The sequence below is a fragment of the Scatophagus argus genome, chromosome 12, assembly GCF_020382885.2.
Source record: "Scatophagus argus isolate fScaArg1 chromosome 12, fScaArg1.pri, whole genome shotgun sequence".
NCBI classification, from domain to species: domain Eukaryota; kingdom Metazoa; phylum Chordata; class Actinopteri; family Scatophagidae; genus Scatophagus; species Scatophagus argus.
Window position 1 is genome coordinate 15,147,819 of NC_058504.1, and position 25,373 is coordinate 15,173,191.

The window sequence follows — 25,373 nt, forward strand, 5'->3', positions numbered from 1 at the left end:
ATATCTTCGTTGTCCTTCACACTCAAACCAGTCTGTCTTGATGTCTAACCACAGTGGCCAAATACTGACACATACATAACTCTACTGCAGGCTACAAAGACACAGTTTATCGCTGAGGCAGCCCAGCAGGAGAGTGCAGAGCACACAGTTTGCCTTGAGGCATTCCTTGGGCTTGTCTTTCCAGCAAGATAAAGGATGAAAGGGTTGTCTTCCATCCCTGCATAGTAAGTCTGATTTAAAGGGGAAACAGAGAGAAGCCAACATACCTCTCCCTCCCCTGCTGCTTCTGCTATTGATTGAAGACTAGCAGGGGGAATGAATCGCCTGGCTATCCATTGGTGTGTCATCGAGAGCCAGACGGGAAGCTTAAGATTGGAATATTCTGTGTCGCCCAACACCTGAGCCCTCCAGCATACTAAAGACCTCTCACATCCTAATAAAAACCTTCAAGGGTGTTTTGTGCTATCTTTCTTATACTCTACATTTTGTGCTGCACCCAGTCAGTGTTGTTCCCTCACAAAGACTACTGAGACCTGAGCTCTTTAGTCTTTTAACCCTGACCTCAAGCAGACAATGTCACCACAAATATTAGTTTTCATGAGTCGACTCCCTCAGGAGCTCCTCATTTCTTTTTAAATCCACTGCCAAAAACAAAGGCTGGCGGAATTGGATATTAATTGTGTTCCATCAGAGTTGATTAGTAGGGAAGTGTGTGCATGTTTGTTTGTGTGGCTGCACGTTGAGTGCGTGTGTGATTGTGAGTGCGTGTCTGTACATGTGTGGACACTGCGTGGGCTGGTGAATCAGAAATCTATTTTGGTGTTGGAGAGAGGCAACACTGAGCCCATAATTACAGTCATCTGGAACTACATCTCCCCTCATCACACTGTAGGCCTCATGATAGTTTCATCCACACTGTTCGACACACACTGCATTGCATTTTGCACAACTTTATCAAAGATGTGCAGACAAATACCACTCTCTGATGAACAGAGATTAGTATAATGTCTCATCAAAGAATACAGGCTATTTTTAAGTGTGAATGCAATCTTTTTCGAAGAGGTGGTCAAGTTATTCACCTTGAAGACTTACTTCTAGGTCTAAGTGCTCCTTTAAAGGAAGGAACCCAGCACCAGGCACTATATGATGTGATTTCTGCTCTAAATTTAATTGTTGATGACTGCTTATCCCAAAACACAGAACATATAGAGGAAAAGTTATTAAGCTTTCTTCACTTTATTTTGGTGACAGCAGCTGCAACTCCAAGTGTGCATTACTTTATGCTGACTTTGAGTCATCTTCGTTATAGAATATCTATGAAATGAAACATCCTACATTTATATACATATACATTTATAGTACCTTAAAAGCACATGAGAGCAGAAGTCACAGTGCCCATGGCTTCAATGCTATGAAACTGATTTAAACAATGTTAGCAGATTGCTTTCTGTTGTGGTCCACTTTTTACTTCGAAGGCTTACATTCAGCTCAGCATTTTGGGCATTAGGGATTCTCACTAGATGTTTTATTCAGTACAAATCTTGTTCCTTTACCAATGTGCTTTGTGCCAAGCAGACAGAGTTGTCTCCTCTCCTCAGCTGTGAAATTAAAACTGTGGGAAAAAGGAGCCCCGGAGGGCATTGCAGAAATGCTGTGAGGGTAAATGTGTGGCTGACCTTATGTGCGCATGTACATCTGTGTGCAGTGATGCATACACAAACAACATGTCTGTGTCTGAGCACATTCAAACATTTACATTGCATGATCCTGTACTGTAATTACATTACACAGTATGTACAGTGGTATTTTTGTGTGCTTTAATGAGGCCTCTTTTTTTTTTCTTTACTATATGATTGTCCGTGTGTGTGTTTGAGTGTACACAGTCATCCTGACCGTCATTATGGGGCCACACAGAGATGACAGGCAGGGGTCAAACACACTCTGCCTGGCGGTGGTGGCAGAGTTGGGGAGGAGGTCTATTTTATGCGTGATTAGTACAGAGTCCCACGGGGAGCCAGCTTCAATTACTGTACACAGCTTGCTTCCCAAGCCATCGAGGGAGCCTAAATGCACACCACTAAGCTGCAGATACCACATCTGGAGGAGACGTCTCACTTGTCTAGCCAACAAGATCGCAAATAGAGGAGGAGAAGCTCAATCAGGAATGGAGCTGTGATTTGTACCAAGGGTTGAACTGAGGGTAATGATACAAATTTTGGTTTAAGGGAAAAGTGCTGTAAGTGCACTGAAATGTCAATATGTGAAGTGTTATCTCTCATCTTTGTATTTTTCTCCTCTCCTCAGTTACGCTCCTCAGGATGCGAGTGTCAGCGTGCAGATTACCGTAGCCTTGTTGCTGTAACCCCTCTTCCTGGTGCTTCAGCCGTAATGAACGGGCTAATTTCCTGTTTCCATGGTCACAGAAAAAGCTGTCAGTCTCAGTATGTCAGATGTTATAAAAGCAAACCATCTATTACAGACCTCAGACATATACCATCTACACACAACTTCAGGCACACACATCAACACTGACAAAATCGATGCACATTAAACTGAGCTCATCTAAACCAATTTTGTGCAAAGATAACGACATCGGAGTACATTATGTTCAAAAATATGCATAGGAAGCATGACATTATGCATAAAATTTTAGTATCTGTGTACAGAAAAAAACATCAGAACAAACATGCCCAAGATATGAGATTTTTTCCTTTTTTTTTTTTTTTAGTGATGAAACCACAACCAGCTTGGTTTGGATAATAGTAGAATATTTTATTTAGGTACCGTGTTTCATGAGACTGTATGTTCCTATACCATGTTTCAAATTCCCTTGTTCACAAAACCCTTAAAAAAGGTTTTGAGGCAAGCTGAACTAAGCCTTGACTTTAACCTAATGCAACACTTCTGGGATGAACTGGGCCTGAAACTGCAAGCCAGGTCTTATAACACAACAGTAATGGTGGACCTCACTAATGCTCTTATGGTTGAATGAGAGCAAATCCTCTGAAGCTGGTTTGCGTTCAACACATTTGGTAGTAAAGTTTGGGTGACCTCATACTTTTGACATGAGGCTCATACTGCACCTTTTCAAAGATCAGAGCAGTTTAAAAGTATTTTCAGGTATGTCCAAGTCAAAGTCTTTATTTACAAATTACAAATCCCTGAATGCTGACCATTAAAATATGAAGATTTTCTCATCAAAGCTGTTATTTAAAACGTTTTTTCTCTTCCTTTTTTACATATGTTTTATTGCAGGGAGATTATCTCAAATCAAGTCAAGTCTTTAGTCTAAGTCAAGTACTCATTTGGATAGCTTAATTCTGACTAAACTTTCTAGCTCTGTGTAAGATAATTGTTCTGGACCGGACCTTTATATCATGTCACATGATTTGCAGCAGCACATGAATTTTTCTCTGCTGTTGTGGAATTTATTTGTGGACTTGTCCAAAAGTTGGATTTCAATGTTTATTCCTCATCTTCAAAATAACAGTGAAAAAAAAACACTCAAAATGTCAATTAGCTTTTCAGAAGCTTTCTTTTGTCTTTGTCTTATACGTATGTCAGCTGTACTTTGACTTATTTAGTCTATAGTTCGGATCCCCCACACTTCTCAAAATATGAATGCTGATTCTACCAAGGAGGATAAAAATATCCACTCATGTCTGGATCCTTTGGGCTTCCGTGATAAAATCACAACCAGACATGAACACAGTGAACAAAGCCAACTGTAAATGCATCCATTGGAGACATAAACAAAGAGATAAGAACAAAGGGAGCAAGAATAAAGGAAGGGAGGAAAAAAAAATCTAAACTTCTCACTTACTTTAAAAGAAGCTGCTACCCCTGAGAAAGTTATATTTTTCCTCTTATCAGAACTAATTTTCACTGGCTACCTAATCGCAGCTTAAAAATACACTAATGATAGTCACAGTTGAAACACTAACTGCTATTTCTCAACACGACAAGACCACACTGGATATTATTCCTTGAGGGAAACCATTTTGTTTTTCTTTTTTTTCTTTTTTTGGGTGTGTGGGGGGGGGGTGGATTGTTATCAGCAGCTCATACTTCATTTTGTCTTTTTGTAGAGATGCAGAGTCCACATTGCACTATCAGCAGGCTGTGAGGTTTATATACTGAGAGCCAAGTACAACAGTCCCTACGCCAATGACGTGTTAGCTGACCAGAAGAGGCTCAACACCAAAGGCTGACCTCTCCGTAATCCATAAACATCTCAGACACAAACACACACACGCACATGGAGAACTCAATCCCCTTTTCCTCACATGGGACTAAAGACAACTGGATTATCACTTGGGACTGTTAGGACCCTTTCCTTTACAGCTCACAGCACCTGCAAGTTCTGTAACACCATCATCCTCTATGACAACAAAACCCTAACAAATGAAACTGAACTGATGACAGATGTACATTTCAAAGAGCAGAGATCCATAATGAAAAGAGATTGCCTCTGACCACAGAAAACCCCAAGTCCAGATAGGTAGAAAAATTGCTCCCTTCTCCTCTCGAAAGCATTTTCCACCTGGTTAGGCCACACAATCTACTCCGATGTGGGCAGAACGGCAAAACCTGCTCCTCAAAGACTAAAAGAGCGAGATCAAAGCAGGCACAGCGCTGCAGGAGAGCAAGGCAGCACAGGATGTTCTGTCTCGACACACACAGAGGCCACAGTCCCACAAACAGCAACTCTCTCTCTCACTCTATGGCAGAAATACATGTTGTTGAAATGAAGCATCAAGACTCCATCCCTCAGGTTGCACACTCATCGGGGCTGAAGGTTGCATATGCATTCAGAGATGCCAGCATTTGGGCTGGCCTAAATTGCTGTGTGACCTTTTGTTGGCTGCCTTGATTGACAAGTTTGTCAAAAGGTTCCCCTCTCTTGCTGATGGATCCCAGGTGATCTCTGACACTGATGCACACCAGAAAGCAAAATGAAGGCAGGGAGTGGATGAAAGAAACGAGGGGGAAATGGAGAGGAATGTGAAAAATGTGGCTTGTTTTGAGTTAACAATGTTTGGTTTCATGCTGTCTTGTCACTGGAATGTTATGACAGCTCAGACAGAGCATAAAACCAAAGTTATAGCCGGTAATTGGAAGGGGCAAAGGTCTCTCTGTGTCTGGTCTGTTATACGTCAGGTCCAATCTTAATGAAAACCCACAAAGCTCAAAGTCATCTCATCAATCACTTTCGCTTACATTCAACCACAGCTTGTCCCACTATGATCTTTCCTTTTTTTTCTCTTCCCTTTTCTCACTTCATCACTCCACTGCAGTGGTGTGAGCGTGCTTCTGAAAAAAGCCATATTTGAGTTGCTTTGGCACCCTGTGCCATCTGGCCTCTCCCCACTGTGGTGATACAGACATCAGTGAATGACAGCGTGTGAACAGCCTCTTGTGGAGCATCAACAATGGGTGGTCACATAACACAGGACATCGTATCAGTCTGGTCTCATTGGTTTGTTTGGTTTGTTTCCTCAGAGGCACTCAGAAGAGGAGTTTGATTGCCCAGAATATGAGGAGGGCACTTGAGGACTCTCTGTTCTCAGTGGTGTAAATTCACTGATTCGCAGGCAGCTGTTTCCCACCTCCAAGCTGCAAACCTACATAATTAATACTGGAGTAGAGCTTGGTGCCTGTTCTTTTCTTCTCTGTGTTCTGCTCCTGTGTTTGCTTCTCTCTTTACACTCCCGTAATAGTTCAGTGCCTACAGGTTTCCATTTGGGCTGTTTCCACTTCATCCCCAGAGCTGTGAGTAATAAGCAAAATAAAAATAGTAATAATAATAAAATAAACTGTTCATTTAAAGAAACATTTCAACATTTTAGAAAACATGCTTTTTCGCATTTGTGAAAGTTAGATGAGAAGATTAATACAACTCTCATATGTGTGCCTTCAATATTCTGGCCAGCAGCTGGCTAACATAGCTTAGCTTATCATGACAGGAAAAGAGCTATCCCAGCTTTGGCCAAAGATAACAAAACCTGCATGTAAGAACCTCTAAAGCTCAATAATTTGTGTTTAATATCTTGTTTGTCAAATCTGTACAGGAACTGAGGAGTAAAAACAACAAGTTGTAGTTTCATGGGGTTATGTGCCATAGATGAGACTTACGTACCCCTGCAGCATGTTGGCAAAGAGATCCCCACTAATTTGACTGGCAGTAAATGCCAATTCAAAGGTCTTTGCTAAAAGCCATACAGCATTCTTATTTAATGCTATTAAGTTAAAATAAAGAATGAAATAACAATGTTATATTCCTTTTTAGCTTTTAGGAGCCCAAATTGTATAGCCAGTCAGGCTGACTGTTATGTTATGTTATGTTATGTTATGTTATGTTATGTTATGTTATGTTATGTTATGTTATGTTATGTTATGCTATAGCATCGTTACATAGAAATTAAAGTAAAAGGTGTCGATGGGTGTCCTTTCAGTCTGCCTCCATCAGGTGTGTGAAAGAACCCATGGAGGTGTCATATGTCAGGTCACCTTGCTCCTTCTTTCTCTAACCATCAGTCTTTCTTCCTCTCACCCATCCTCTTTACTTCAATTAACTTTTGAAATAACTTGTGCCCTCTACTCGATACATGCCCATTTTCTGTCTTTTCATTACTGTCTCACCACCACAGTCTTTCTTCTCGTCTCTGACGAATCCTATTTTGTTGCTAACACAGCCAACGGCCTTCACTCCCCCCTGTGTTCCTTTGCAATCTCATTTTTCCTCTCCTACTGCTGCCTGGAACACTCTGATTTGAATGCAGAACTGCAGCTTTCTCAGTCTCGGTCTAGCTGCGGGCCGCCTATTAGATCAAGGCCTTTTGCTTTTTCATCTTTAGACAAGGAGAAGAAGAGGAATCTCCCCAGTTCCTTGACTGAAAAGTGCCTGGAGCTGCCTGGCCTTTTGGCTTTACCCAGCACATCATCAAACGGACAGTGAGAGAGAGGAAAGGAACAAGGGAGACTGAGGAGAGTTAGACAGCGCTGAGATCAAGGTCCCGGCGGAGGACAGTACTCCCACTCTCTCCACACTGATGACTCACTGAAGGGCTATCTGCTGGTGAAGATCTCACCTCCTGCTCCACTAAAGCGTGGGGTTTGGCTGTGTGACTATGCAGCATAAAATATACCTGCATTTACATCATATACAGTAAAGTAAGCACACGTCTGGGGTCTTGCTTGATTAGCTCTTTTTGGATAATATTAAATTGACCACTGTGTGCTCTTATTTTGAAATTAAGGTGACATGCATGAAAAGTTAAAATCTTTATTAGTACTTAAATGAGGTTTTCACCTATGGAGGCCTTACAGAACGCAATAGGGCAACAGACTCATAGACATGAGTATAACTTCATGTGTATTCCTGAATTCTTATGAGCAAATGTCATCAATGGTGTTTATATTCAAAAGCTGGGGTTCTCTCCAATGTAATCATTATGAGTCAGCATTATTAATTATAAAACCAATTTCAACTGATAAGCCTTGATAGCCATAGCCTATTAGATCACCTTTACTCTGCTTGAGCAGTGAGAATTACACCTCGATTGATCAATCATATTCAAACTTGACAATATACATTTAATTAATTCTTTGACCTAGTCTGCAAGTGCATGTTATTTGTTTTAGTATTTAAATGGCAGATTCCCATCATAACCCATAGTTATATGCCATTTCTTTCTTGTTGAGTTTTCTCATAGTCAGAAAGCTTTTATTGAATTTATGCCTTGGTACACAGACTATCCCACACTAAACTGACTTTTTTGTGTATTTTCTCATGCATGGGTGTTTTCTGTCTTTACTTTTGTAGGTTTTGGACCTAAGGTCTTGTTGATCCTGTACACGATTTTCATCCTTCTTTAAAGAATTGGAAAATCCAGGCTTGTTTCAAATCATCAATGCTGAGATCAAGCTCACTACTTGTTCACGTGCGAAGAGAGATCCATGCCTATTTAAACACTACAAAGAAAAAGGAAGGAATATGGAGAAAGAGATTTTGAGAAATGTGTCCATGAGTCAGATGTACACATCATTCCTTTTGTAGTCCTCTTACCTAACGGGTCACCTCAAGCGACCCGTGTCTCATTAAGCCACCTACCTTAGTTAAGCATATTGTAGACAGCAACACTCGCTCATGATTTCTCATTTCATTTAAACATCACACTAGTCCAAGCACTGTTTTCCTGAACGACTTTACAATTCATTCTCGGCAGAGTTCACTGAAACAATATGTCCAGTCTTGACACAGGCTGTAACAAAACTTTTACAGGGTGCAAACACATCTTCAGCATTGTTGTGGTTGTTAAACATCTAGACAGATCACAGAGGAAATGGCCTCTAAATGATGCTGCAGTGATATTGTAATGAGTCTTCGGTGGAGTTCAACACATCTGTCATTTGTCAGAGCCACCATCCATAAAGGTCAAGGGAATTTTTCAGAGTAAGCAGCACGAAGAATTTTAAGCCCCTGCAACTCATTGAAATTGTGGGTGTCTGCTAAGTTGAATGATGGCCCTGAAAACCAGATGGGTATAGACCATTAACTTCAAATGTACAGAAAAAAAAAATCAGTCCCTGAAGAATGGCACTCATTCTGGATAGATGGTGCTGAGTTAGAGGGCTGTGTCCATCTAGTGTTCGGACATGGTAATTGAAGTAGCTTTAATATGATAAAAAAAAAAAAAAAAAAAAATTAAAAACCATGTAACAATGTGTGCTACAGGAAGAAAGTAGGTAGTAGTTTCCTGTAACCAAGAACACAAGTAGCCGTGTGGAAATTTGACTCATTTGTGTTGTACATGTGATTATGACTTAATTCATCAACTGTTAGATCATAGCTGTGCAGGAATGTGCTGATGATGGGCGGAACTCTTATGTCAAATCACAAAACCACAAGGAAAACAATCATCATAAAGCAGTGTCTGGTTTTAACCACCATTTTATTTGGCATAATTTAAAATCATTTCACTGTTAGTTCATTTATACAAATATGCTTTTGTTATATATAAAACAATTACAGATTTCTACAAATCAAGTTCCCAGTGTAAAGGCGTAGTACCACGCACACGGTAGCATACAGCTCTGAGGTGCAGACAGAGAGCCCACAGGTGTATGTTCCACTTCAACAGCATTATCTGAGTGAAATCAGGACAAAAAAAAAAAAAACAACAACAAACTCACCACAGTTGACAGTTTGACATTTTCACTTACATTCAACCCTCCACATATCTATCTGGGAAATTTTAACACATCCTTTAGCAGATCTAAAACCGCATCACTGTTGTTACACATAATCTCCTGCTCCTGTTGCGCTTCAGTTATTTTAGACTTTACATGGGCCACAATCTAGGCTGATTTGTAACACACCCCACTCGAGTGAGTAAATGAAAATAACTATAGTAAAAGGGTTGCTGGTATTACTGGCACAAATTAGCAACCAATCATTACTTTAAAAAAAGAAAAAATATTTTCTAAAATGTATAAAAGTCTTCAGATGTGACAAGGCACGTTCCACCAACGCAGCTCTTGCTAACCATATGTGCAAGTTGTGCTTGTGCCTTGCCCTCACTGCAACATGCAATGCAGGGATGTAAACCACAATCTGTCAAGAGCCGTGGGCCACGAGCACTCCATTTCATGTGCCGTTTCACAAATGCACACAGACTTGCCGCGCAAGATGTCAGTTTAGCACCTGTGTCTTACAAAGAGGGCTGCAAAAGGAGTGTTTTTACTGGCAGGAACTAAGGCAGAAAGCTTCTGAAGATGACACGAAACCCAGTGTTAGTTAAACCTGCATCTAAAGGGTCTGATGATACTTGCATCACTATAATGAAAACCTTTGGGTTTGACAAAGAAGCACTGGTAAGGTCTTTGGTTTGGATAAGGCACCTGACCAAATAAAAAGCCTTCCTTCCAAATTGCAGATTAACAGTTGTTACTTAACTTAAATATTAACTATGCAACTATGACACTGTGCTTTCTCCAAGATGAAATAATATTCTACTAATGAAGAAAATATAGAAAAATAAATGTATATAGCCTAGCACAAGCCAGTTAAAACATATTCTGGTATTATATGCTTTGCTTATTTATGGAGTGGTCACAGTCTACTGACTTTAAATGTAAGGCCACAATGCAGTTGACAACGGGTGCATTATGGTGTTCTGGTTTATCAAATGTGAGTACACAAACTATTACAAACATCTTACTGATCAAATAAACATAAGCTATTACAAAAAAATATATTCAACTTTGGCCATAACCGCACTTGAGGGTTAAAAACATTTGAGGAAAAAAAAAAAATCATTTACAGAGTAAATTCAACATCATTGAACAAAATAGTCTCTTTGACCCCACCCCATCAAAAAGTCTTTCTTAGGCATGTTTAAATGGCACTCGGTGTGAGCCTCAAGAGTTAAGACATAGACAGAGGAGAGCTCTACTTCAACATGACTTCCTACTGTGTCAGCTCAAGAACTCCTGTACCAGAGTGGGCTAATTTGACAGAGTTCTTATGACACCTGCTCCTCTATTACTGAAGAGGGCAAATGGTCGGCTGCTTTTAATGGGCCCAGCTTATCTTCAAAGGCCTACTGGTTCTTCCATGCATGGCAGTGAGAGAGCAGTGCAAGAGGCTGGAAGGGCAGCCTGCCAGACAGCTCTAACATGCCAGACTGGGCACAGGCATGAGCTGCAACTCGAGAGTTTAACCTTTAATCTGTGCATATTGGTTATGGGGTACTGGCATTTGTCCAAGAGCCATCACACCTTGTCTAGACTCAAGCTGCTTGAAATTAAAACGTTTTCGCCCTCTACTTGGATGTTTATTACATCTAAGTAGGCTGGTCAAAGCATCTTGATGGTGATGCTGCTTGAGACCCATGAGATGCAACCTAGGTGAGAGTATGAGGTAGTCATTATTTCTCCACCTGAACAAATGTAGATCTCTTCTCTCCAGTCAAACAGGGTAGCCTGGTTGGTTGATTTGGATGTTGTTATGGCTTGCGACAACCATGATCAGCATTTTTAAGGCAAAGCAGAGAAGCTATAAATCAAGAACAGATGCAAAACTGGGAAAAAGTGTAAATATCAAAAGTTAAAATGTAAGAAAAATAGAACAGATATGGTCAGTTGCACCCATATTGGCATAGTCACTTTGGTGATGATGGAAATGAAGTGAAATCCTCCAGGAGATGAATAAGGAAGAGAAGAGTAATGAACAAAGTCAAACTATGAAGGCAGTCAGATGATGACCTTTGTTCCTCAGCCTTCCTTTGCATCTGTGGATCTCCATCATCCCTCTCCACAGTCCAAATTTGGGGACCAAATATTACAAAAGCACACACTTCTTGGTGTTCTTTTTCGTTACTGGATACAACACTGCCCTCACAGCTTCAGCAAACACCTCCCTAACACCATCCTGCAGCAGAGCAGAACACTCCATGTATTTAACAGCCCCAATCTGCTTGGCCAGGGCGTTACCCTGCTGTTGGGTGGTAGGAGCCAGGCCCTGTTCCTTCAGCTTCTTCACTGTGTCTGCATCACCCCTCAGGTCCCTCTTGGTGCCCACCAACAGGATGGGCACGTTGGGGCAGTGGTGAGACACCTCGGGGTGCCACTTGTGCCTAACATTGGCATGGGAGGAGGGGCTGCCGATGGAAAAGCAGATGATGAAAACGTTGGTCTGGGGATAGGAGAGAGTACGCAGGCGGTCATACTCCTCCTGGCCTGCTGTGTCCCACAGGTTGAGGCTGACAGTGCGGCCATCTACGCTCATTTGAGCACTGTAGTTGTCAAACACTGTGGGGATGTACTCCTCAGGGAAGGCATTGGTTGTATACGAGATGAGTAGGCAGGTTTTACCAACTGCACCGTCACCCACCACCACACACTTTATGGTCTGCATCCTGCCTACGACCACTGGGGCTGCAGCACCTGACAACAGAAAAAAAGGGCTCCTGGGTAACTTCTAAATACAGTGCTCCTTGCGCTGGAAGGCTTATACAAGCTTACCATCATCAGTAACAAAGGGGACAATTAGTTTAAATGATAACGTTAAAAATAGTGGCCAATGATTTTGCGACCGCTGGTTTTACAACAAAACCTTTTTTTTTTTACCAATTTAGCAGGTAGGCTAATCGCCGCCAACGCTAGCATTACGTTAGACGTAATTACCCCAACGTTATATGTTAACGTCAGCTACAATTTCAGCAGTTGACAGACTAACATATTATGAAAAGTTTACCGAAGCTGTCCTTGCACAAAGGACGACAAACAAAACGAAAGTGAGATGCTAATTTGCTGTTTATTATTCCGTGCTATCAACTTATGATACTAGGCGTTCCCCCAGTGGCTAGCATCAAGCTAAGGAACTAGCACATTTGATGGCTAACAAGCTAGCTAGTTAGCAAACAAGTTGAGAGTTTATTTGCAAGCCACATCGCAGAGGACTGTGTTCATGGCCCGACAACTCCCTGTAAGTTACCTTAAAAATTCTACTTTGTTCTAATACATGTTTAACAAGTAGCAATTTGCTGTAACAGTGAAAACTGAAGGATTTTTGTGACTTACCGCCACTTGGCTTTCGATCTCTTTTTGCCTGGTATAGTCAATCACAGCCGCATCCGGGGAGCTGTCCATTACGTAAAAGTCGACATACGGAACAATGCAAACTGGTAGTTGTAGTTTTAATTTGCGTCAGTCGTTTGTTTGACACTAGGTGGTGGTGTTAAGCCGCTCTGGTTTTACATGATTTTGTGACCTCTATTGACCACAATCTGTGCAGAGCTCTTGACAAGGACACAGAAAGTCCAAAGTTATATCGCAGGTATGGTGACAGACGAAATAACAGAGCGGAGAAGTTTAATAATTTCCCTGCCAGATTAAATAGTGATGTGGAAGAAGAGTAAAAGTGTAATACTTCCACGTAAATACACTCAATTAAAAGTAACAGTGCTACATTCGTAACTGAAATCAAAAGTGAAAGTACTCGGGCCCCTTTCACGCCGTTATCTTGTATTTGCTGGGGCATTAACGTGCATTTTTAATGCTGTAGCGAGAAGAAGAAGAGCTCAAACTCTTTTAAACATTGGGTAGCTATAACAATGCTTCATATTTAATGATCCTGTGTTTTGTATGTAAAATCATTGTTGGCAAATTTACGCCTGTCAGGCTAAATGTAAGCTTAAAAGTATAATATATGATGCTGAAATCAATACTGACTTATTAGTATAAAGTAGCAGGAAATGAAAATCCTCCACTAAAGTACCTCAAAACTGTACTCAAGTATAGAACTGAGGTAACTGTGTCCAGTTATTTTTTATCTTTTTAAAAAAACAACAAAAAAAAAAAAACAAAACACGTTTCAAACCAATGCAGATAAAGTCCTCAGTCACCCACCAATATTTACTCCCCTCAAGGTCATATTCAATTGCCAGATTGAATGGAGTTTGCTGTGATATTTTCCCCTGCGACAAATATCATTTATTTTCTTCACTATGCAAGTTATTCTAGACTTTATTTTCCATGAATGTGACTTCTTGGCCACAATAAGTACTTAAAAATTGAATTACATCTTGCAAAACCATACTCCCAACCAACCACAACCTGTTGAAAATGATGTGCCTAAACACAGCTAACTAGTCAAGTAACACTCCAGTTAATCTCACTGCAAGTGATGGCAGCTGTTACAAGATTTACCGGTCTGTTAACATTCCAGTTTCATTTCAGAGTCTGAATGCATTAATGTCTACAAATTTCTTGCTCTGACATTACCCTTTCTCTTGAACTTGCTAAATTCTCACCACTTGTTGCTACAGTGTGTCACTGTGTGTAGGAATACATACCACAAATACAAACAGGCCATAAACAATTCCTATCTTTTGGACCCCATCCTCTTTGGCCAGTACTGGTCTTGAAGCCCATATATCACTTATTCACCTTCAGACAAGTAATTATTCTCACTAAGCCAGTGCTTTCAGATCAATGCATAATATACAAAGCCAGCTAAAAGTGGGATCACTTTAGGCCACTCTGTCCTGCACCCCTGGAGACCCGTTGATGATGTCACCTCTATACACTGAGGCAGGTTAAGAGGCCAGTGCTGATCGACAACCGGACACTCAAGAGCACAAAGAGGCACCGGTTTATTGCCTTTCCCAAGAGGTTCTGGCGTCACTGCAGCCTATAAAAAGAGAATTCCCACTGGGACCCTACACCCACAGTCACCCTCCAGCCCAACTATTCTCCCGGGAGATTCCCCAGGACGTCTGTAGGATTTCCATGACAACAGCCGCTGACAGAGATGGGGGTGACCGTGTCAAGAGATGCAGCAAGAGGGTGTTCAGATTAGAGGCAGGGAGAAAAATGAGGGTGACAAGAAGACAAGAGGACAGCAAGATGCAGGGGCAGGAATTGATGAGGAAGAGTGGAAACTGTAGAACTGTCATAATAAGTGCTTGCCTGAATACAAAACTAAACAGCAGTTGCGAATAGACACAGACAGGTACTTCTTAGCACAACTGATGACCACCTTTCCCAAAGACACTACTGATATTCAGATCACCATCTTTATTCATCTTCTCTTATTTATAAATCCACAGAACACAGTGAATAACAACCAATGCTATTCAATAAAGTTATAGAATATTTTGACATAAAATAAAAATGACACACATTACAGTATCTCCTTGCAGCCTCTTCTTCAATTTATAAAGTGCATCAGAAAGATGAGGCCTCTCAAAAAGAGAATGAACAGTTTGATATTGTACCAAGTTCAGTGTGGACTGTAAGACAGCCAAAGGTGAAAACACAATGACCACTTAGTGGCAGGGTCACAGTATTCAAAACATTCAGATGATTTCCTAAAAAATAAAAAAAATAACAATAATGCTAGACAGACTGAAACAGTGTCCCCAATTGCAAAGCGCACTTGTATGGAGTAGGCACACAGTAATGCCACTTGGTTGTGTTTCACTGATGTAAATTAAATTGGTCTACACACAAAAAACGTGAGATGGGTCTTCTTGTGGTGTCCTGTTGCCTGCAAAGGACACAGATGAGTGTAAAAAGAGGTAGGATTTGGAGGATCTACTACTCTATTAAGTATATTAAATGTCACCAAAGTTGCCAGTGCAGCTCTTTCTCACACATGTAGAACCTAAACACTCAAAACTACAAACACATTTCACTGAAGCTGATTAATACCAGAAGTTTGACTGACAGCTCATACTCTTCATGAATACCCAAACTGTATATATTAGACTGAAATCCAAAAAGGCATGAGAACTGTGAACAAATTGTCCAATACAAGCACATATCTACTTCGATCACTTCCACAGTGGCTGAGCTGTAGTAGCTCGAGGCATTTTGGGACCAGGTATCCGTGAAGCTGTGGGGATTTTAGAAACAGCGGGAGAGGCAGCTTTATTACGTGCAGCAGATATGACAGCTGTGCGAATGGTCTTGGCTGTGGCGGAGGATGGGCTGTGGGCAGTGCGAGGCTGGGCGTTCACCTGAGTCTCAGAGTTAGGGGCGAGTCGTTTTGACACACGGAGAGGAGTTCCTCTCACAAAGGCTGGCAGGGTGCTGCCTGAAGTCTTCTCTGATAAGGATCTATCTGAGGTCTTGCGGGTCAAGGTGGGCTTTCCTGGAATCCGCGGTTCACTTACAGTCCTCTCCCGTGTGCTGTTACTGCGCTTCACCTCCGTCTGAACAGCAGCAGGCCGTGTGATAGGAACCGAGCGCATGGATATGCTGCGAGGAGCAGACAGCCGGCTGGGAGTGGGTGGGTTAGCAGACGCTGAGGCTCCATTTGAATGTTCAGTTTTGGAACGCACTCTGGGAATGCCCGTGCTATTGGAAGGTCCCGAACGTGACACAAGTCCTCTTTTGGCCCCTATTCCGCTACGGACAGGGATCTTCATGGTTCGAGCCTCCTCCTTTGATGTAGGAGACCCTGGAGTTGTCCCCTCTCGAAGGTCGACCTCCCTTTCTTTCCTCCACTTGGAGCAGAGGCTCGGCGTGGGTCGTGGGAGTGGGGAGGTTGGGGGTGACAAGGCGTCATATGATCGGAGGCCTTTCACTAGAGTATGGCACTCCAGTGTTTCACCCACACGGGAGTATGACCTTGCAGTCTCCCGCTCAGGACTTGGCAGGTCAGAGCACTCCGCTGGCTGTGATTTGCTGAACTCTGGCAGACTGGAGGACATCCAGTTCTCCCTTGCAGGAGTGGATGCCACTTTAGTCTGCTTTGTTAACCCTGCATCAGGCATCACAGCACTTGTTGTTATGATGGATGTCTCTCTCACCTGTGGTTGTAACTGGACCGTCTCTGAAGCACTTACAGTTGATTTCTCGTACCTTAACAACCTAGCCTTTGTGTCACTGTGTGAAAATATTCCACTTGTATGAAGAGAGTGAGGTACAGAGTCATCAGAACAAGAGTCATTGGATTTACTCTGAATAGAAGAAGTCTTGTTGGTCACTGGCAGGCCAGATGTCTGTCTCTGAGTGGAGGTCTGGCTTTTAACAGCAAGGGCAGGTGTATCATTGGATATAGCTGCAGAGTTTGTACTGGAACTGAGTGAGGATTCAGTGGTCATTGAATCCATGTGTCCATGCGAACTCTCAGCTTCTTTTTCAAGTCTTGTTGCCTTCGGTTGGCCTTCCGGGAGATAAGAAATGCTCTCAGGCCCACATTGCTTGACTGTGAAGCCCTGTCCATGCTGAGACCTACTAAGCATAGCAATGGGCGAGTCCTGAACGGCATCCGTGCTCCGATTTCTTGTGTGGCTGTGCTGACACCTGCTCCCTCTGTCCAGTACAGGTTCTTGGTCAATGGGAGAACATGTGCCATCAGTCTCTGGCGAGCTACACAGCACAGTAGTGGTCTCATGGTCAGAGGAGCTGTTAGAGTGATAACTGGTCGACGTCGGGCTGCTGCCCAGCTCAGGAAAGCTTTTGACTGTGGATGAGACAGGGAGTCGGGTGTCATTGTGGAGGTGATGAGAAATTCTGCGGGAGTCAGTGCTTCTTAGGCTACGTCGACTCCAAGTGTAGCTCAGGTTCTTCTCCAGGATTTTCTCCAGCTCATCTTGATTCTCCTGACTGTGAGGCTCTCTGGTGAGACTGAGGCTCAAGTCCAGCCCCGTACAGACAGCCAGAGAGCGACGCTTCTCCCCCATCTCACGCTGACGCTCTAGCCGTCTCTGCTCCTTCAGCTCCCGCTCTGCATTCTCCTGTGGAATAAGGAAGGAAGTATTTATTAATCAATCGGTACTAATGCTTTTTGACAATATATGTCTGTTTTTATTAACAGATATTTCCATCAATTTCTAAATCTAACCTGGACAGCTTTTTGGAAGCGCTGGCAAAACAAATGAAAGACCCTGCAAGCCTCCTCCAGTTTGAAGGTGCTGTCATCTTCACAGAAGAACTCCAGCAGTGCCTGACTAGACATCCTCATGCCCTCCACCTCATCCTCTGCTTCCTTCAGGCGCTCTTCTGCCACCTGCACACAGGTATGTCTTTTGAAACAAATCTTTTACATTTGGATTTATGCACATATTCATTACCTACAAACACATTTGTGATTGGCTGTAAACGTTAGATTAAGTTTTAAAAAAATTATAGACTGTGTTTTATACCTCTAGGAAAGATTGTGTATGCTGCTGAATCTCTGCCTCTGCCCCGATGTTTGCCCTGAGGGCCACCAGTTTGCTTTTTAATTTGGATAAGTCCTCCAGCACAGACTCCTCACTCAACCTACAGCGATGAAGAGAACATACAATACATAATTATAACAAGAACTATTTAGCAATAGCTGTACAATATGCCTCCAGAAAGGTCTCATAACCAAAAATGGGTTATAAATGAATGCAAATGATACAGAATCAGAATTAAAATACTTTACTGATCACTTGGGGAAATTAGGTAAAGGAAGGAATTAATTTTTAAGATGTCCTGAGTTCTATCAATTTAAGATTGAAGCGCATGTAAAAAAAAACTCTTTAACTCTTTACTTTCAAAGCAGAACAAGGCTGGTTTGCACCTTGCAGAGAAACTCTCCAGCAGAGCTTTAATATTGACTTGGATTACCCCTGTTGTCATGACCCATTTTTACTAGCTATTGCTAACAGCTGGGCACCTTGTTCTGATATAAGAATGCAATAGATATAACTTATGATTGCTTTAGCAGCCTATTGGGGTGCATTGATGTTATTAAGCAGGACTTGCATATTCCCTCAGACATAATCACTGTAGGATCTGATGGGAAGAGACTGACCTAGAGGCGGAGCCAATATGGCCTAGTTGGCTGGGAAATGACAGTAAACTCTGGTCCTTTTTCACAGCTTCCTGTGTAGACAAACACAAATGATTATCCAGCTATTGTTTCAAAAGAAGCAACACGTCATTTGTGAATGTTGACAAAATTATATGCTCTGTGAAGCAGCCTGGCTTGAGGGTGATGAGAGGCTATCTGTGAACACTTTGTGGTCAATAATGATAGAAGGGTTTATTTGCAAAAACAGACAAGTATTTCCATTTTTATATTCCAAATTAATTTTTCTGTGCTCTCCAGGGCATATCAATCAAACTGGTATTGAGTTGTTTTGATAAAATATGTCAAAATGTTTAAATTCCCATGAATTGTTTTTTGTGCCTTCATGGGAAAATCAATTTTCGGATTGTTTTTTATCTGTTTTTGCAAATGAACTCTTCCTTGTTTCATACAAAACCCGTGCTATAAGTAATCTCCAGAAATCTTTTCAATCAGCAATATTAACAACTTTTTACTGTAGAGGTCCAGCTTTTTACGAATACCTTTCCATACCATGTACCTCCTCTTCAAAAATGTTCACATTTTTAAAAAGGTGGCTGTCCCTTGTCTCTAAATAAGGAGCTTATTCTTTATCTCCCTTCGATTCTTGTTATTAATTTCAACAACTGTTCAATATTACAGGACATTCTCTTAATGCCTCTAAATTCCAGATCTTACCATAGCTACAAAATGCAGCAGATTCATGCCTGGCTTGTTGGCTTTGGTGTCAGCCAGTTTGAGCAGCGAGGAAATACGGAAACCAGCAGCATTCCCTGCGTATCCACCCTGAGAAGCCACATGCAAGGTCAAAATAACACACACACACACACATACAAACACACACATCATGTGACAACATTAAACAATGATACAAAACCCAGGTGCACAGTCAGAGTGATGTCCCTGAACACACACCCAGACCCAATAGTGAATGTTGTATTATGCACACATAAAAAGATTGAGTCTGCTTTGTCAGGATAAAGAAAAGGAAGGAAAACAAAATAAAGAAGTACCCACAGCATTCATATAGTTCCCTGCTTTCAGCACCAAACGAAGGATGGAGTGTAATTCAGGACAGCTCAGCAGCTCTGGGAGAGTTAAAGACAGAGATTCAATATTGTGCCTCAAGGCTGAGGAATAATGAGTATGAATGTATGCAGCAGTTATCAAGGCCTTAAAATGCTGACTGGTGAAGTAAGCTTGTATACATAAAACAGCAGCAGGTTTCTTCCAAATTAGTAAGTCATTCTAAATGTCAACCATCACATTTATCACTCTAAGCTAATTCCAAATGGAAGCATCTGAAAAGGTCGACATAGACCTCAACCTTTAGAGTGGTGGGCTACACGACTCCCTGCTGTTAACATTACCTCTGGCTGCCTCCCTCAGACATCTGGCTGCCACACACAGAGAGGTCACTGCTGGGTCAAACTCTTGTTGCAGGATCATAGCATCCAGACGAAGCCGAAAACTAATGGCAGAGGAAAGAGAGTGACAGACGGATGGATGGATGGATGGATGGATGGGGGTAAGTGATGACAGATACAAAAGGGCACTCCTGATCAATCATCAGTCAAACAAACAAGACATCACAAAATGAAGCACCTGAGCAGGAACAGTGTCACAAAAAATCAAGAAAAAGAACAGTTTTGAAGTTAAAAAAAAAAAAATCAGTTGGAAAGTAATGTGATATTTCCAGTAATTTTATCCAATCTGGGGCTGTGGGCGTACCTGGGGACTTCCACCAACAGCAGGATGAAAAGATCAGGCTCTCCAAGCCAACTCCGCTCCCCACTGAACCTCCTCAGGCGAGACTCCTAAGAGAGAACAAACACTGAGTAAAATCTGGAAAGATGCTTCAATTGAAAAAAAAGAAAAGAAAAAGAAACACACAGACTACTAAAACAAGCATGCCGTCAACAGTCAATTTCAATATCTTTCAGTGTGGCCCTTCTCTGAAAACAGACCACATGATACGACATGGTGTAATGGCAAACATTTGATCATCCTAACCAGAGCCAGATGATGAGTGAGAGGAGAGCAAGGGGGGTTGTCACTGTTGTATTTGTATGCCAGAAAAGGCACTTTACCTCATCACTGTCAGGCAGTAATTTGTAGAGCTCTGCAAGCTTCTCTGCACCGTAACGATCCCCAGCACCTTGCCTGATATCCTCAACTATCTCCTTTGCAGGCCTGTGGAAAAATAACACATTTTTGGAAGGACATTATTATTAATATGCAATGTAGTTTTCAGCCCGAGAACAGGCATGCTCCCCTCCCTAACCCCCAGAGAAAACTCATGTTAATGATCAGCTCTTTGTTTTGCCTTGATCCCACAGTGTTTAGGCTTATACTGCTCTTATCAGTCAGAGTGTTGAGCAGAGAGGGTTGATTGACGCCACAGTGGCGACACAAAGAGGCATATCCACTGGGCAAATAAAAGGCAGACACGCAGGGGAAAGGCCTGGGGGATGTCAAAGTGAGAGAGCAGAAATTGAAGTGACTATTTGACCTCTGACTTACTTCCTCTGAGTGACACATCTATCCAATATTCCAACAGTTTTCCGCAATTCTCCCCTCCCCATTATTTTACAGCCCATCACGCATGCTCATACTCCATACTACTGTGTACTGCATACTACTGTGTGTGGGTGTATTTTTAATTATTTGACACACAGTTCAGGGTCTACATCTAAGGTAGGCTGAGATTAAATTATTTTTCATAAGAACTTGAAAAAGGAAACAGGGTTTAACACTCTTATCTGTTCCAGCTAGCCTGACTGATAACAAAAAGATACTGAAGTGGACTACTGAGACACTGGTGTCAATACAAAATACAATTCAAAAGCATTCTGTGTTTGAACTACGCCCACATTCTGTCTGTGTCACTCTGTCTGTGTTTAGAAAAGAGGGCAAATTAGATCCCAACAAGACAAATGTTTGTGTACTCAAGAGGCTGTTTTTGCATAATGGCTTTACCTACAAGTCTTGACAAATCTAGTTTAAGAAAGAACTGCACCACAATTGAGCCTCCGTGAACTTTTCATGCACATGTGGAGGCTTGACAATATGGCAACTCAGCGATTCTCTTGTATTTCTTCTTAATTCATTAATTGTACTGGCAAATGTTACGCATGTCATGGTTTTCAACATCGAAACTTTAATCTGAATGTTTGCACTGCATGCTTTACTGATTATTAAGCAGCACTATTCCTCACAAGAAGTGGAGCTTTGTTTGATTCAGGAAAACGTGTTAAACAGGCTTTAGGGGATGGATGAATATGACAAGCCACCAACCGGGTCTCTCTCTGTAGGGGGTAGCTTTAACATTAGACACTCTTAAAGGGTATCAGCAGGTGTCAACTCCGACTCCGAGAGCTATACCCGGCCACTAACCCACCACAGTCTTTCAAGAGCGCCTGTCCAGCCACTCAGGGTGCACCCTCCCCTGCACCTGTCCCCTGCAATATGCAGTGTCCCCTCCCAGACCCCAGACATCCTCTCCTCTCCTCACACTTTGGACACAAACTGCACACAAACAGCCACAGACCTGTGACATATGGCCACACACTCCAAACTTCAACACAAGTGAAGCACTGTTCCCCTGGGTACATCTGTACACACTTCTGTTTCCTGCTCTTAAAGCTGCCTTTAGTTTTGACCGATGGTGGTTACCTCCAGCAAGTGTGAGAAAAAAGGCAAAAAGCTGAAACTGTTCAAGTGTACAAGATTGTGATTAATAGGGGTTGTAAATTATGATGATTTTCTTTACAAGATATTCAGTTTACAATAATACAAAGCAGAAGAAAGCAGCAAATCCTTACATTTGATTGCACTACCTGATTAACTGACTAATTGTTTCAGTATAAGGAATAAAGAAGCTTACATCTTGAACTGTCGTAAAAATATTCCAATGTTCATACTGCGTTTGGCGTCCAACAGAGAAATCTGTAAAGAAATAAAGCACAATTAAGGGAAAGAAAAATGCAAGAAAACTATTGTTATATATGGCTTAAAAACATAACAATAATAATCACTGTGATCTGACCTCTGCCGAGCTGTCCTGTGGAGATCTACAAGGCAGCAGAGCAGACCTGCGTCTCAGGGTACTGGTTCTGTCCTGAGGCTTGCTGTCTTTCTGACCAAACAACTCATCCAGAGAATGAAGGTCTATGGGGAACTCGTCCTCCCCCGGGGCCGCACCGCTCCATACACTGTTCCTGCCCTCCACCTTCTCTTTGGGGATACGCTCCCAGTTCAGCTTCCTCAGCCGACTCCTACGAGCACTATCCGCCCGGCTAAATGGCAAGGAAGATGCAGGTGGAGGTGGAGGTGGGGGTGGAGGGGGTGGAGGAGGCGGAGGTGCTAGGGGAGGCGGAGGAGGGGCAACCAGCACTGGACGCGAATCCATGGCTGTCACTTCCATAGCGTCAGGGGAAGAGGTGGGAAGGGCAGGCTGTGTTCCATGAAAGGCACGTGATTCCTTAATGGCCACAGTCAGATTGATGAGCATAGAGGCTGTCTGAGTTTAAAAGGGAAGGATGACAGTGGGTGAAGAGTCACTGCTCAGTCTGTCGGGAAGGTCTTTTTCAGATTCCAGTGAGCTCTAGCTCAAAGGTCGATCAGTAACTCCAGCCTATGAAACAAGACAACAACAAAATAAACATACATATCTCAGATGTTATTGAGCAGAAATGGAGACAGGAAACCAGTGCTTTCCAGGGGTTTTGCAACAGCAAGCAAGTCAGGCAGCTTTTAGCCGATGACCTCACCTGAGCCTGTCTGACATCTGGCCTCGCATGTCCTTTCATTAGCATGACTCCAATGTACTGAGTGAGCTAACAAGTAGCTGGAGTTGAAAAAGTAACCCCTGCTTCAACTTTCTGTAGAAGTTCAAGGTATTTTGGGGAAAGTACTATTTAAACAAGACCAACTCTCCCTCCTCTGTAGGCTGTTTGAACAGCTTGTCCTGTCCTGTTTAGTTTCACCTCATGCAGGCGCACACACACACACACACACACACACACACACACACCTACACCACACTCTCCCTTCTAATTAGAATATATGGAGGCACCACAGGCAGAGTGAGATGCACACTTAACCACAAAGCAGAGAAACAGAGGGGTCTGCAACTTCAGAAATCATGACTTTAAATATTCTTTCCCTCGTTATGGGAGGTTAACATCTGAAAGCTGGTTGCAGACACTTGCACCAGCAAGTTTTAAAAAGGATTAGTAATGCAATTAGGTATGAGTCAGAGGTTTTAGGTGTCTGGTTCAAGAGAAAGTCTTTAATCATGACATGACTTCGCACTTGGACAAAACACATCCTCCCTCGCGTTCTGAACATGAATCACAAGTTTTGGGAAACTTTGCAGGGATGCGCTTGATCGCCAAGCCGTTCCAGCGAGCGCCGCACGAGCGCGCTGCAAAAACCGCCGCGGGGCCGAGCTTAACCTCCATCATTTAATGAGATCTGTATCTTGCAAAAAAACATTTTTAACCTAATGTGTTTGCTAAAGTGCTCGGCGGAAGGGTGGACAGTTACGAGCAAACTGACTTATCAATACTAAAAGAAAAAAAAACGCTTTATAAAAAAAACTTACTGTCAACTTCTTCAGGAGATTTACGAAACTTTTTCATGTTGATTTCTGCTTTACGTTGATAAAATGCGACCTTTATCCGTGTAAAATTTTGGCTTTAACGAACTTTACAAAATAGTCTTCAATTGAAGGCTGTTCAAACATTGTTCGCATAACACTCAAGTCTCTGTTTTAGGACAACACAATCAAGTTATTTCACTTACCTGCCGCTGACGCCTCCACTTTTCCAGTGAGGTAACACCACAAACACTAGCAAACACTAGCGTATTTATTTTACACAAAACCTTAAGAAATTTACGCTTCCATCCCGTGTTTTTCTTTGATATAATTGTTTTATCCCGTTGACTTGCGCCGCTCCACTCGCAGCAATCCTCTTCTCTTCCTCAACTTGCAGGGAAACTTCAACACGGGAACGCGCAGGCGCGCACCCTGCACCCATATGCCTTGTTGTATCCTCCCAGTTTTCCCATGGGCGGATTTGTGGTTTTCAGGTCCCAGTGCACTCGATCTGAACTCCATTTTTAGATTCTAAAGGTGTTGTTCCTGGATTTCTGTAATGTTAAATGTAAGTGTTAAGATTCTCAACAAAACCACCACAAAAAGCCTAAAATTCTTGAATTTATTAATCTTTCTTAGGATCTGTTTTAATAGCCTTGATATCTCATGTAATGCCTTTGCAATAATCTTTGCCAAATCCAGATAAGATTGTACATGAAAGTTTGCTGTCAGGAGCTGTACTGACAACTTGATAAGTCTCTATTTCAGGCTAATCATCATCATAGTGAGAAGGACTCTGATCTATAATTGGTGCAGAAGGCCTTGATCAGGCTAAGAAGACTAAGCTATTGAGAACCTGAGAGAGGGAGCAGATGGATATCAGACGTGGGAAATGATGTGCACATCTCCTCCCTGAACCAAGAATGGAGCATAGGTGAAAGCCAAGAGACCAGAAGTCCCTGTAGGGTGCTGAAATGGCCCAGGTGCTTGGATGTAAACCCATAGCGCTGACCTTTCATCTGAGGTGCTGGTGTGCTCCTGGCCCATGTCACCTGGTGCTCCAGACTCCGGCTCAGGTAGCCCCTCTCACAGGCCATGCTGACAGGCAGTTGTCGTCACTTCTGAGATCTGCTGTGATTAGGGGGTTATGACCCCAAACATCTGACTATTGTTGCGCCTGTGCAGCAGGGCATGTTAGTGTACCCATGCCAGAATAAACTTCTCTCAGGAAACTTCACTTTCTATTCAGTCACTCACCTCTCAGAACACAGTGCACTCTTCAGAATACTAGGAAATGCCACTGTTGAGAGATGGCAGCTTCATAGTCAATAAAGGCTCTGAACAACCCTGCATAATTCCACACATTATGCTAGCATTCATGCAACATGGACATCACAACAGCAATCAATGGATAGCACAGATTCAACTTGTTTTACG

At 42.3% G+C, this 25,373-nt stretch overlaps 2 protein-coding genes across 2 annotated transcripts; both read right to left on the reverse strand.

Annotated features, from left to right (window-relative positions):
- Positions 1-8,935: 8,935 nt before the first annotated feature.
- rhogd (ras homolog gene family, member Gd) lies at positions 8,936-12,740 on the reverse strand. The gene is made up of 2 exons (XM_046406497.1): positions 12,586-12,740; positions 8,936-11,949 (listed from the first exon to the last, which is right to left on the reverse strand). The coding sequence occupies exon 2, from the start codon at positions 11,918-11,920 to the stop codon at positions 11,345-11,347; it is 576 nt and encodes a 191-aa protein (XP_046262453.1). The 5' UTR covers positions 11,921-11,949; positions 12,586-12,740; the 3' UTR covers positions 8,936-11,344.
- Positions 12,741-14,563: 1,823 nt separating this feature from the next.
- On the reverse strand, positions 14,564-24,462 carry fhdc2 (FH2 domain containing 2). The gene is made up of 12 exons (XM_046406781.1): positions 24,143-24,462; positions 22,383-22,970; positions 22,221-22,282; positions 20,425-20,527; positions 20,066-20,151; positions 19,705-19,805; positions 19,352-19,422; positions 19,013-19,120; positions 18,299-18,369; positions 17,661-17,778; positions 17,360-17,524; positions 14,564-17,252 (listed from the first exon to the last, which is right to left on the reverse strand). The coding sequence occupies exons 2-12, from the start codon at positions 22,845-22,847 to the stop codon at positions 15,342-15,344; spliced, it is 3,261 nt and encodes a 1,086-aa protein (XP_046262737.1). The 5' UTR covers positions 22,848-22,970; positions 24,143-24,462; the 3' UTR covers positions 14,564-15,341.
- Positions 24,463-25,373: the final 911 nt, after the last annotated feature.

What these genes read in the sequence shown, in the direction of transcription:
- fhdc2 (XM_046406781.1), bottom strand. Translation starts at nt 22,847, where the DNA reads ATGCTCATCAATCTGACTGTGGCCATTAAGGAATCACGTGCCTTTCAT. An exon ending in CAGGGAACTATATGAATGCT is followed by an intron (nt 19,121 to 19,351) that starts GTGGGTACTTCT and finishes GTGGCTTCTCAG; the next exon opens with GGTGGATACGCAGGGAATGC. An exon ending in ATACACAATCTTTCCTAGAG is followed by an intron (nt 17,525 to 17,660) that starts GTATAAAACACA and finishes ACCTGTGTGCAG; the next exon opens with GTGGCAGAAGAGCGCCTGAA.
- rhogd (XM_046406497.1), bottom strand. Translation starts at nt 11,920, where the DNA reads ATGCAGACCATAAAGTGTGTGGTGGTGGGTGACGGTGCAGTTGGTAAA.